This window comes from Labeo rohita, chromosome 16 (genome assembly GCF_022985175.1).
Source record: "Labeo rohita strain BAU-BD-2019 chromosome 16, IGBB_LRoh.1.0, whole genome shotgun sequence".
NCBI lineage: Eukaryota > Metazoa > Chordata > Actinopteri > Cypriniformes > Cyprinidae > Labeo > Labeo rohita.
Window position 1 is genome coordinate 20702735 of NC_066884.1, and position 12933 is coordinate 20715667.

General features: G+C 35.9%; 1 protein-coding gene across 1 annotated transcript in view; it reads left to right on the forward strand.

The window, feature by feature from the left end:
* The window catches only part of LOC127178742 (cingulin), a 33263-nt gene that overhangs the window by 10522 nt on the left and 9808 nt on the right, over nucleotides 1-12933 (forward strand). The window contains 8 exon segments of the mRNA XM_051131822.1: nucleotides 1808-2059; nucleotides 4006-4060; nucleotides 4062-4664; nucleotides 8157-8257; nucleotides 8344-8413; nucleotides 11998-12113; nucleotides 12254-12386; nucleotides 12643-12855. Coding sequence (XP_050987779.1) covers nucleotides 1809-2059; nucleotides 4006-4060; nucleotides 4062-4664; nucleotides 8157-8257; nucleotides 8344-8413; nucleotides 11998-12113; nucleotides 12254-12386; nucleotides 12643-12855 — 1542 coding nt within the window. The 5' untranslated portion in view covers nucleotide 1808.

The following is a 12933-nucleotide window of genomic DNA, read 5'->3' on the forward strand; positions in this document are numbered from 1 at the left end:
TAGCTGCAAGCAGCAGGGTTTAAGCGCTTTAAGGCATGTAAGCATATATGAAAAAAGACATTACATACATTTATCAAGCCTGTAATGACCAATATCAATGCTAAAAAAAAATCCAAGTCATTTACCATAGAAACATGATGTTTTTTAATGTTTATGACTGTTACAGCGGCAGCTGTGTTCTGATCTCCCTAAAAATTTGCTTGCTTGTTTAGAATCACCTGTTGCATGCACTCACCAGGTTTCTTGAAGGTTTCGTTTAGGCTTTTTGGGTTTTTTTCGGCATTTTTGGACAGGCCCCTTTTCTAAATGACCCCGTTGTAGCTTCCCAAAGGGTAAATTTCTTTTATAATTATTGACCTAGAGAGTCCAGAGAATTGCACTGCAGTGTTTTTGTTCCAGATCGAGCGAAAAACCTAGGACTAGTTCAATCATTTAACAAATGGTTTGATTGACAGCAGTGGTTGAGGAGGTCTATGATACGAATATTGCGTGTATGTGTGAAAAACCACGCAATATGCAATCGTTTATGCACTTGAAAAATGCGATATCGCCCCTCAGTGGCTGATTCCTTTAAAATTTCTCACTGACCTTTAAGGTCGAGTCAAACAGGCCCACCGAGTTTTCTTCCAGTCGACCTTTGTTAACCTTGTCTAATAGGTGCTCAAAGTTCATCGGCCTATGGTGACCATGTTTTTTTTAGAGATGCAAATGTCCGCATAGCCACTTGTGCCACTTGGACCAAGACTGCATATCGATTTTCATGTCAACAGGACAAATAGGCATGTTTTTATGGCCGTTTTTTGAACACCAAGTGGCCAAGTTCCACAACTTTTAAAATGTGACTTCAGATTCAGTTCTTAAATATGCGTTGTGAGTTTGGCGAAGATACCTCATTTCATTCAAAAGTTATAGCCATTTTAGTAAAAGTCCGTCCGTTTCAAACCTTTTGGTGTTTTTTTTTACTGGTTTGGTTTCGATCAGGCAAAAAAACCTAGGACTAGTTCGCAAAAGTAGTTTAAAAAAAAAAAATACCCCTAAATTTTGCAGAGGCATGTGTTTTGTTCGGCGTGAGCCAAGGATTCCGATGACACGTCGACCGGTTAAGGAGTTATGAGCGGTTTCGTACTTTTGAACGCTGTAGCACCCGTCAGGCCAATTGGGGCGAACCGTGCTGACATTGTATCCCCTCCAAGTTTCAAGTCTCTACGACTTATGGTTTGGTCTTCCTGATCAGTTTTATGTGGAGATTGCTGATCCTTGGCCATTTTAATTACAATTGGGTTTCAGCACTACGCGCTTGAACCTCTAAATAAAAGCTTTCTAATTGTCGAATATGTAAAGTACTGCTCCAAATTCTGACACACAATCCAACAATTAAAAAAAAGGGAATTCACCATGGTATCTTTGTTGAAGTAAAGTGTTTTTTAGGCATGAGGAGAGCAGTGTCCGTAGAGGGGAAAGTGACTTCAGATCAGGTTGTGCAGTGGAGTGTAATCTGAAGGACATCATATTGCTTCTGTCAGGGCTGGTATGAGGGAAAGAACATGCAGGGTTGTGACAGAAAAAGAAATACTTTTCGTTTCTTTGTAGTGATGTGATTCACCTCTGAGCTGGTTGTTTTGGATGAAGACTTAACACCCTATTTTTGAAGAATTTTCTGAAACTGAGTTGGAAAAATAGTTCTGGAACCCATGAGGAGTGTTTGATCTGTTTGATATTGAGGTCACTGGCCAGGCCAAAAATTCTATATATTTTTGACATTATCACTTATGTTTGTCTCTCTTTTTCTTTTTTATCTCCCCTCTAGGATGTCTAGGAATCCCCCCGTGGACCATGGTGTACAGATTCGTTTTATAAATGACCTGCAAGACACTGGAGGGGGAGTGGGTGGGCAGCCTCGCAGAGAGGCACCCAGAAAGCCGCTGCCTCGCTATGGAGTAGCAGTGAGGGTGCAGGGCATCGGTGGGCAGCCCTACGTTGTACTGAAAGAGGGAGAAAAAGGAGATTCATATGGAGTGCAACTAAGAACCCAACCACCTGCCTATGGCAGCCTGCCTAGGTATGCTCCAAATTATTTTTTTTAAGAGAAGAAAACATTTATTTTTGAGTTTTTGATGATCTTAAAACCACCTTATTTAAATAACTGTGCCTAAATATATCAAAAAAATAATCAACACTTCATTTTTGATTAGTAATATGCATTGCTAAGAACTTAATTTGGACAACTTTAAAGGTAATTTTTCTCAATATTTTATTTATTTGTTAAATTATATTATTTTAGTTTTTTGCACCCTCAGATTCCAGATTTTCAAATAATTGTATTTTGACCAAATATTGTTCTATCCTAACAAACCATGCATCAATGGAAAGCTTATTTATTCAGCTTTCAGAAGAAAATGGACCCTTATGACTGGTTTTGTGGTCTAGGGTCAAATATATGAATATATTTACTAAATTGAATTAATTTAAGGCATTTAATAAATAGTTTTATCATTAGGAAAATTCTAAATGTGCCTTAATGGGTCAATGGTGAAATTTCTGTGATCATTTACTCTCCCTCATGTTGTTCCAAACTTATATGCATTTCTTTCTTCTGCTGAACACAAAAGAAGATATTTTGAAGAATGTTGGGAACCAAAACTGTTAGTTAGGAAGATTCGTCTTCTAACGAATATCTTTTTTTCTTCTGTTCAAGTTTTTGAACGGGGTGTCAAACAGGTGTCTGAAAAAGACATTTATATGTAGGCAATTCTTTTTTAGCATTTTAGCACAGTCTTTTAGATCAGAAGGTTAAAATAATAAATAAATAAAATAAAAAATAAGATTAAGAATAATAAGTAACTTAAATAAATAACGACTAGGGCCCTATGAAATCTTTTTTTTTTTCTCCCAAATTCAGTTTAATTTTTCCAAATGATCCTGATTTTTTTATTTTTATTTATTTATTTTTCATTAGGTTTTAATTGCTAAATTAAAGAATATTAATCAAAAAGCATGTCTAATTAATTCAAATCATGAAACACAGTTTAACAGCAATTTATTAAAAGTTAAAAAAAAAAAAAAAACATTTTATGGACCTATGGAATCTGTTTTACAGTTTTTTGTGAATTACATTTTCTGAATTACATTTAAATGGTTTCATTACATTTTAATAATCAAAACCATCTCAAATTAATTGTATTTATTAAATGTATTATTAATTTAAAAAAAAATCTTTTATTTATTTCCTTTTTTCCAGAAATACTGTGTATTTACATTTTTCTGGTAAACAAATTCTGGTAAATAATTATGCGGGTAAATATTCCTTAAAAAATAATGTTTTAATAATAAGTAGTAGTAGTAGTAGTACTATCAATACATTAAGTAATATATTTCTGTGACAGTTTCTTCAAGTTAAACCAAACTTTTATTTTAACAGGTTTCTGTGAAGACCTTTAAGTTTCTGTTTGTATATGATATGACGATAGTTTATCTCAAAAGAAATGGTAAAATGCTCATGAAGTGACTTTCAGAGCGGTTTTAGAGATAATGTTTATGTACACATGTATTGAGGCAGCCGAGGCTGAAAACACAGCGAGTGTCACTCACTCTTCAGTGTGTGTGTAGTAAACGAAACTGCACGTCTGCGACACTAATTCATTCACACAGACACGCAGAACATGCAAGATACATATTTAAATGGTATTTTTGTGGCTTAATATTCACAGACACTAGTCCATATCACATTTTGATTTAATTGTACTGACTTAGTTTTGATGTACTGATCCCAAATTTGACAAATTCCTTAACATTCTGCTTTATACAGTATTTATACTATTTTTATGTCTGGATTCTGCGATTTTGTCCACGTTTTCCGCATCTTGGAAATCAAAGAGCACTACTTGACAAATTAGTATCTAGAATTGGAGCTGTCAGTTTCATGAATCTATATACAGTAAAAAATTTTGTTGTTTATTCAATATTTTTTGTCTTTGTATTTCTCTAATTATTTCTCTTTTTTGTTAGGAGGAGAGATGATGGGGTAATCCAGGGGCCGTATTTCTCATCTGGAGACAACACCCCCCCTGCGTCGGGCTCAGTCTCATGGCTCCCTGTTGGATAGAGAAAACAGCAGCGAAGACTTCTCAGATGATCTCCGACGTCCGCTTGGAGATGGACGCTCTGGTAGCTACGGCAACCTGGATGGAGGTATTGGTGTGGGAGCAGAGAGGGAGCGGCACAGAGAAAAGATGGAGAGAAATCAGTGGGGTGGATCCCACCAGACAGGGCTGAATGGCACTTTGGGAAGAGGGAGAGGTGGAGGCAGTCACTATCCCTCATCCGAATCAGTCGAAATATCTTCATACAACCAGCACACTCACAGCCAATCAGCTCCCAACTCCATCCGTCAGATGCCTACTCACAGACTCGCCGAAAGGTATGATGGGAGCTCCGCTGCACAGGCGGGTAACACTGGGGCCAACACCAGGGGGCGATATCCCATCCCATCTGCAGATGACAGACCCACCTCAACCACATCATTACCTGCTGCTTCTTTCATCCCAAACACATACTCTTCACCACGGTCTTCCTCACCTGCTTCTGCCTACAGCAGCCTGGGCCGCGGCTCAGGTTCTGTCGCCAAGGTCACGGCTGTCTCTTCATCTTCTCAAATTGATGGACATGTGAGTAAAGGGTTCATAAGGGGTTTCCATTACTAAAAGTATGCTCTACTCTTTGTGTTTAAAGGTTCAGTTCACTCCCAAAATATACATTTTCTGATAATTTACTAACCCTAATGTCATCCAAGATGTTCACATCTTTCTTTCTTTAGTTGAAAATATATGTTTTTTTTTTTAGGAAAACATTCCAGGATTTTTCTCCACATAGTGGACTTCAATGGGACCCAATGGGTTGAAGGTCCAAATTGCATCTTCAGTGTAGCTTCAAAAGGCTCCCAGACGAGGAATAAGGCTCTTATCTAGCGAAACAGTCATTTTCTAAAAACAAAAATAAAATAAAAAATGTATATACTTTTTAACCACAAATGCTCGTATTGCCCTAGGTCTGCAATGTGCTTCTGCAACTTTATGCATTACGCAATCAGTTGGAAAGGTCATGAAAATCGTCTGACATTGTTGTTTTACCTTTTTTGTAAAGGGCATTTGACTTTCTTTGAACATTTGTTTTGTAAACACTGGGTTGGTACCTCCGCCTATGTCACACGTGACCTTTCCAACATGATTATGTAATGCATGAAATCAAGCTGGTGCAAGACAAGCATTTGTAGTTAAAAAGTATATAAATTTGTATTTTTTTTAGAAAATGACCAACCGTTTTGCTATTTAAGATCCTTATTTCTTGACTGGGATTGTGTAGAGCCCTTTGAAGCTGCATTGAAACCGTAATTTGTACCTTCAACCCGTTGATCCCGATTGAAGTTCACTATATGGAGAACAATTCTGGAATGTTTTCCTCAAAAACCTTAATTTCTTTTCGACTGAAGAAAGAAAGGCATGAACATCTTGAATGACAAGGAGGTGAGTAAATTATAATTTTCATTCTGGAAATGAACTAATCCTTTAACTTTTATTTTGAATTTAATAAGTTAATTTCTCTCTTTTTTTTGACCTCCATACCATGTATTCTTGAGGTCTTTTACATGCAGGTTTGTTTTTATAGAAATATTGTCTATTGCAACTTTCTCTGTTTCTAGCTAGTTCTGCGTCCTCTCAATATGTCCTTAGTTTTGCCTCATCCATCATGTGTTGACTAGCTATGTTTACATGTACCCAAATAATCATTAGAAGTAAGATTAATAGTTTAGATTGATTTAAACACCACAATTGATCCGACTCAGCTTGATCTGCATGGAATTTTGATCAGATTGGAAAAAGTACATGTATACATGAAACGATTATATTATATTAAAGGAAAACTCCACTTCCAGAACAACAAGAACAATAATGTACTCACCCCCTTGTCATCCACGATGTTCATGTCTTTCTTTCTTCAGTTGTAAAGAAGGTATGTTTTTTGAGGAAAACATTTCAGCATTTTTTCCCTATATAATGGACTGATATGGTGCCCTGATTTTGAACTTCCAAAATGCAGTTTAAATGTGGCTTCAAACGATCCAAAATGTGGTTGTAAACGATCCCAGCTGAGAAAGAATGGTCTTATCTAGCGTAACGATCGGTTATTTTAATAAAAAAATACAATTTATATACTTTTTAATGCCAAACGCTCATCTCGTCTTACTCTGCCTGGACTGTTTTTGTTCTGGTTCATGACAGTTAGGGTATGTCGAAAAACTCCCATCTCATGTTCTCCCTCAACTTCAAAATCGCCCTATATCACTGTTTTACCTTTTTTATTAAGGGTGTTGAATCTTTTTTGCATGTTTACTTTGCAAAGACTGGGTCGGTACTTCTGCAGTGATGTAGGATGATTTTTAAATGATTTTTGAAGTTGAGGGAGAAAATACGGTCAGAGTTTTTCGACATACCCTAACATACCCTAACAGAATACACAGAGTTCAAGGACTGCAAAGCAAGACAAGCGTTTGAGAATAAAAAATTTAAATTGTATTTTTTTTTTTAAATAACTGATCGTTTTGCTAGATAAGACCCTTCTTCCTCAGCTGGGATAGTTTATAATCACATTTGGGATCATTTGAAGCCGCATTTAAACTGCATTTTGGAAGTTCAAAATCAGGGCACCATATCAGTCCATTATATGGGGAAAAATGCTGCAATGTGAATAGGTTTTAGGTCTTATGAATGTTTATTTTTGATTTCATTTTTCAAACTGGTCAGTGGAATAAACTGAATATTTACAAAATATTTGCCAAAAAAAGGCTTACATGTCAGCTTTCCTTTGAGATGTTTGAGTTGTTACCACAAGCATAATGACGGTTAGCTCCTGTGATGTTGTTTCCCGTGAACATATAAGTTTTATTCTTACATGTATCTCACATGTAAATAAATATGCAAATCGGATTGTAAAGTTGATAGACAACTTTCTACCTGAAATCCGATTTGAATTATTCCAACTGATGAAAATTAGTGCATGCAAACATCCTGTCTGTGGCTTTCTTCCAAAATTTAGTGAACTGCTTTGCTGTCTACATACAGTAGTCAATTGTCTTAAAAGGCAGCATCCTAAATGACATTTAACGTCATTACCACCTGATTTAAGGCTCGTTCACACCAATAACAATAACTATAGCTATAAAGATAATGTTCTAAAAATCGTTTCAAATTTAAGAGAATAGCAGAGTTCACACCACGACTATAACGATAACAATACAGGGGGATGATATCGCTGAGATCACTTTCAGAATGATCAGAATAATCAGACTCAAATTTAAAAGGTTTGCACGTTTGAATTAGCAGGCAACATTGTAGAGAAGCAAACAGACATTGCACAGCAAACAGAGAAACATAAAACAAGAAAGTTATTGTTCACTGGTGTGGATGCAAATATACTTATTGTTGTATTTATAGTTATCATTATTGTTCATAATGTAAACGGGTGTTTAGATTTTGCTAAACTTCCAGTTGATTCCAATAGATTTTGGTGTTAGTAAAAAAGTAATGAGCATAAAACTACACAATAAACAAATGTTGGGTTAAACTTAAAATTAACTTAAATTAAAATTGAATTTATTTATTAATAATTTAATTTAAAAAGTTATGTTAGCAATATTCCTGTAGCTCAAACAATAAACTACAGTATATGTCGGCATATATGTATGTATGTATTTTATTTGTTTTGAATGAAATCTTTTTTTAAGTGACACTTCTCAACTCATTCTCATTTATTTGGGATTGCATTCTCTTCTTTGAAGGATACATGGCAAAAAAAGATTTACTCTTTGAAACAGGCTTTGCATTTGCATGTGCGCATTTGATGCTGTCAGAGTTTTAACAGAGTGTAATTTGATTAGGTTACAGTAAAGCAATTCATCAACCTGATACTCTATTCTCTCTGGCATTGAATGTCATTTAGCTTGATTTGGCTAGTTGGTGTCAGCTGACAAAGTGTACACTTATGTTACTCAGATGTATCAGTTGAAACCCTTTCTTTAGTCTTTTTAAGAAATGTTACTGTATATGTTACTTGTGCACATTGTATAGTTGTGTTGGTTGTCTTTGACTCTTATCTCTTTTCAGGTAACTCCTGATCTTTTGATGGACCAGGGTCAAAGTTCAGGGTCCGAGTTCTCAACCGAAGATCAGATACAACAGATAATCTATGACATTCTACGTCATGGGTAAACCATTGTTTTGATGCATCACAGCAATATATACAAACTAAATATTTACATTTAATAACATTTTGTTTCTCCTAATCCCTCAGGAGTACAGAGGGAGATGCTGCTATTAAACACAGGGTTCGAGTCATCTGTAATAAGATTCAAGGACTAAAGGTACAGTCTGTCACATTTTGAAGCATTGCTATGTTACATATGCATAAAACAAATATCAACACCTGATTATGTAACAAAGAATGCACAACTTGTGATTCAGGTGCTTCCACCACCAGTACGACACAACCAGTTCAGCTTTTCAGGTGAAATGAAGCACGGTGACAGAACAAACTAAAAATACACAATGTTCTGTACAGGCTTTAATATTAGATGTTTTACATCATGACAGGCTATTCAGGTGTACTAAACCAAAGACTGTCATGTGTAATGTCTTTGTGAAAGTCCAGGCCTTCGGTTATAAAAACCTGTTGGCTTTTTTAGAGATATTGCTTGTTTGTTTACTTTAAAATTCACTTTTTAGTGTGCTTTGAGATGAAGAAGCAAAATATATGACACCATTGCTGATTTCATTTCAGTTGTTAAGGCATAATGCCAGACAATTTAGAATATTGCCGTCATTCCTCATTCAAGTGCATAAAAGATGTACTTGTATTATCTGCTTAGAAAATAGCTGCCTGGGGTGTTACCAAGATAGGCACAGAGTGATCTGACTTTGACTAAACCCAGCTGCGAATAAATCTGCCATTTTTAAAAAGCTGTCATAAACAAGTGTCAGCGGTGAGAGATGGTTTACTCTAGTGCTAAAATCATCCGGTCTAGCTGTGGAAGTAGGCTCAGTTGGCACTGTATTCAGTACGCAGACAGGCATTGCTAAAATGGGCATTACATTTGATGGCTTTTTAGGTGTTGGCATCTCTTGCTAAGCTGTAATGAATTGGCAGAGGATCCCTTCTCACTTACAACAGCTGAGCCCATTTTAGAGTGAAAGGAGGAAGGAATGTTTACCTCCACCTCTCAGAAGCTCATTAATTATACAATAATTAAAAAAATATCCTGAGCATAGATCAATCTAATGAAATATAAAATTATAAATGCTAATAATTAGCCATCAGAAATTCAAAATGTAAACAGAAACTGATATGGTGTCCCATATCTCATTTGGTGATGTACAAGTTTGCAAAGCAAGTCATAAGCATTACTCTCTGAGACAAACACTGGGCCATTTAGCTTCTGTATAATTATCTGACATGGAGAAAGGACGTAGATGCCTGATGAATGTGTCTGGGTTTTTCTGCCAGGAACAAGTTAACATCATAGGCAGTTTCAGTGTATCTGAGTTAGTTAATTACAAAACTTTTAAAACTGGTGCAGCAAATTGAATTATTACATGACCATTTAAAAGTTTGGTGTGCAATATTAGGTTTTCAACATTTGCTAATAATGATAAAAAAATCATTTTTTGAGCATCAAATCAGCATATTAAAATGATTTCTCAAGACTCAGCACTGAAGACTGGAGTAATGGCTGGTTAACATAGCTTTCCCATAACAAGAATCAATTACATTTTAAAATATATTAAAATAGAAAACAGTTATTTTAAAATGTAATAGTATTTCATAATATTACTTAATAACTGTATTATTTATTTATTTATTTTTAATTTAATGTAATTTTTTTAACCTATTAAATGGAGCTTTGGTGAGCATAAGAGACTTTAAAGGCAAGCACTGTATTGTTTTTTTCTGTGAGCAATTACTTAGTATGGCGATCTTTAGACAGGATTAAATCCTCAAGCCTATTACTATATGTCTCAGCAGGGATAGCAAACCACTAATGACTACTCTGTCTTCTAAATACTATCATAGAGTTGGACTTGGATTATAGTGTTTTGGACTAATTGGAGCATAATCTGGTAATGCCTTGTTTACATGAAAACCTGTTTGACGCAGTTATATACAGTTCTTCAGTTTACTGTCCTCTTTTTGCAAGATATTTTTATTTAGTACTGTCCCAATGAAGTTCTAATTGATATTGTATTTTTTGTTTTATTTTATTTTATTTTATTTTAACTACAATCATCATTCAGCAATCAAAGTAATGATTATGAAGTTATAATTTAGTACTGTCAATATAATTTACACAAACTTTCCTGTTAAAAAATTATATACTTCTGGTTCAAGCCCCAAGCGTGCCCTGCATATATGAGTTCTTCCCCCACAGTGACTGTCACAGAAAACTGCAAGCAGCAGATGCTTGAGGCAACACATGATAAAATGTGAAACACAAATACAATGAAATACAATTATCTCTGTTTAATTTTAAATATTTTTACAGGGGTTAATGACATCGATTTTTTTTTTTAATTATTTAATATGTTCCTTTAGGTTTACTTATAATGTTAATATCTTTTTTTTTGCTCACACACACACAAAATAAAATTAAATAAATAAAAAAATGTGTTAAAGATGATTATTTTCAACACTCATTCTGACCCTCTGTCTAAAACAACCTGTTTTAAGGGGTGTGTCCTTTAAGGCTTGTCAGTAATCGGCTACTGTTATGATTGGCTAACAAACAGTATCAATGCCCCCTCACTATTGCATGTGAGTGTTTTGACAACATAAAAAAAAAAGATGTCATTTCCAGACAAAGCATTATGAGATAATTGACTTACGGTTACGGAAGAAGGGTCTTATCTCGCGAAAGATCAGTTATTTTCATAAAAATAATACAATTTATACACTTTTTAATGCCAAACGCTCATCTTGTCTTACTCTGCTTGGACTGTTTTTGTTCATGTTCATGACAGTTATGTATGTTGAAAAACTCCCATTTCATGTTCTCCCTCAACTTCGAAATCGTCCTATATCACTGTTTTACCTTTTCTGTTTTCTGTTTGATCTTCTTTGCATGTTCACGTTGCAAAGACTGGGTCGGTACTTCTGCAGTGATGTAGGATGATTTTGAAATGATTTTTGAAGTTGAGGGAGAAAATACGATTGGAGTTTTTCGACATACCCTAACTGTCTTGAGCCAGAATACACAGAGTTCATGGAGAGAAAGGCAAGGCGAGTGTTTGAGATTAAAAAATATTTAAATATTATTTTTTTAATGAAAATAACCGATCGTTTCGCTAAATAAGACCCTTCTTCCTCAGCTGGGATCATTTACAACCACATTTGGGATCGTTTGAAGCTGCCTTTAAACTTCTTTTTGGAAGTTCAAAATCGGGGCACCATATCAGTCCATTATATGTCTTTATATGTCCAGTCTGACTGTGTCAGAAAGGAAACACGCAACTGTATACTGTGTCCAGTGTAGACAAGATAGCAGCAGTGATTGTAATTTCTATTTGATTTTGACACAACACGACACTTGCATTCAGCATGTTCAATTGTCAGCCGCTAAGCGACTGAACGCCAGTGGGCGGGGCTTATGGTGAGAAGATGACTATTCGTTGATGTCTTGCTCTGGAGGTGGTGTTTATACAAATGTTTGTGCCCAGGTGACGTCACCTTGCACCTCAGATCCAAACAAGCGGTGATTAAATAAAAGCTTTGTTTGTAATGAGGAAGACGTTTTAAGCTATGAAACTTGCAGGATGTTTTAATGGTACAAAGACCTCTTATATGCCAAAAATCAAGACAAAATTGATTTCTCATATCATGACACTTTAAACTTACGAGAAATGAGTATGTATACTTAAGAGCATAGCTGTATAACTGTTACCCCTTGAATTTCAGGTGAACAGATCTGATGACTCCTTGAAGGAGGAGCTTGAGCAGTGTCTGGATGAAAATGTACAGCTGCAGGAACAGCTGGGACGGAAGACCACAGAGCTGCACCAAACACATTCAGAGTAAGACAAAGACAAATACCTATGTCACTATTGTGTGTTTACCAACATGGACATTCATATATCTGTGATGAGAATGATATAAAATCTGCAACATAATGTATACTTAAACTAGGTTTTATCTGTGTGCTTATCTCTCTCAGGCTCACTCAGTTACGAATGGACAGAGAGAATGCAGAGTCTCATGTTAGAGAGCTGGAGGATCAGCTGGCAGGACTACAGGAGGAGCTGAGGAGAGAGACAGACAACAAAGCTCAGGCTGACACTATGCACATGGTGATCACACACCCACACACTCGACTGAGACTAAAATGGTCACAAACGCAACAAAAATAGAATTTGTAAAGACAAATCATCTTATTGCTGACGGGTGAAAGTGTTTTTAAAAAATATATATTTTTTAAATATTTCACTCACATACTGTACTGTACATATTGACTGCAGACAAAAATTGCAAAGTACTAGTAGTAAAATAATGTTGCTGTGCTGGCATTGAGATTATTAACAAGAATTATGATTTGTTTATGTACAGGAGTTGATGGCAGTAAGAGGTGAGTTGGCCGAAGCTGCAGCGCTGTGTCAGAAGCAGGAGGACGTTCTGAGGCAGAGAGAGAGGGAGCTGACCGCTCTAAAGGGGGCGCTGAAAGATGAGGTCTCCTCACATGACAAGGAGATTGAGGCTCTCAGAGAGCAGTACAGCCAAGACATGGAGCGACTACGAGCAAGCATGGAGCAGGTTTCACAGGTACACATCCAACGTTAAGAGGGGTTGTACAGGAAATGAAATGGGTCCTAAGACAGAACCCTGCTGAACACCTATTAT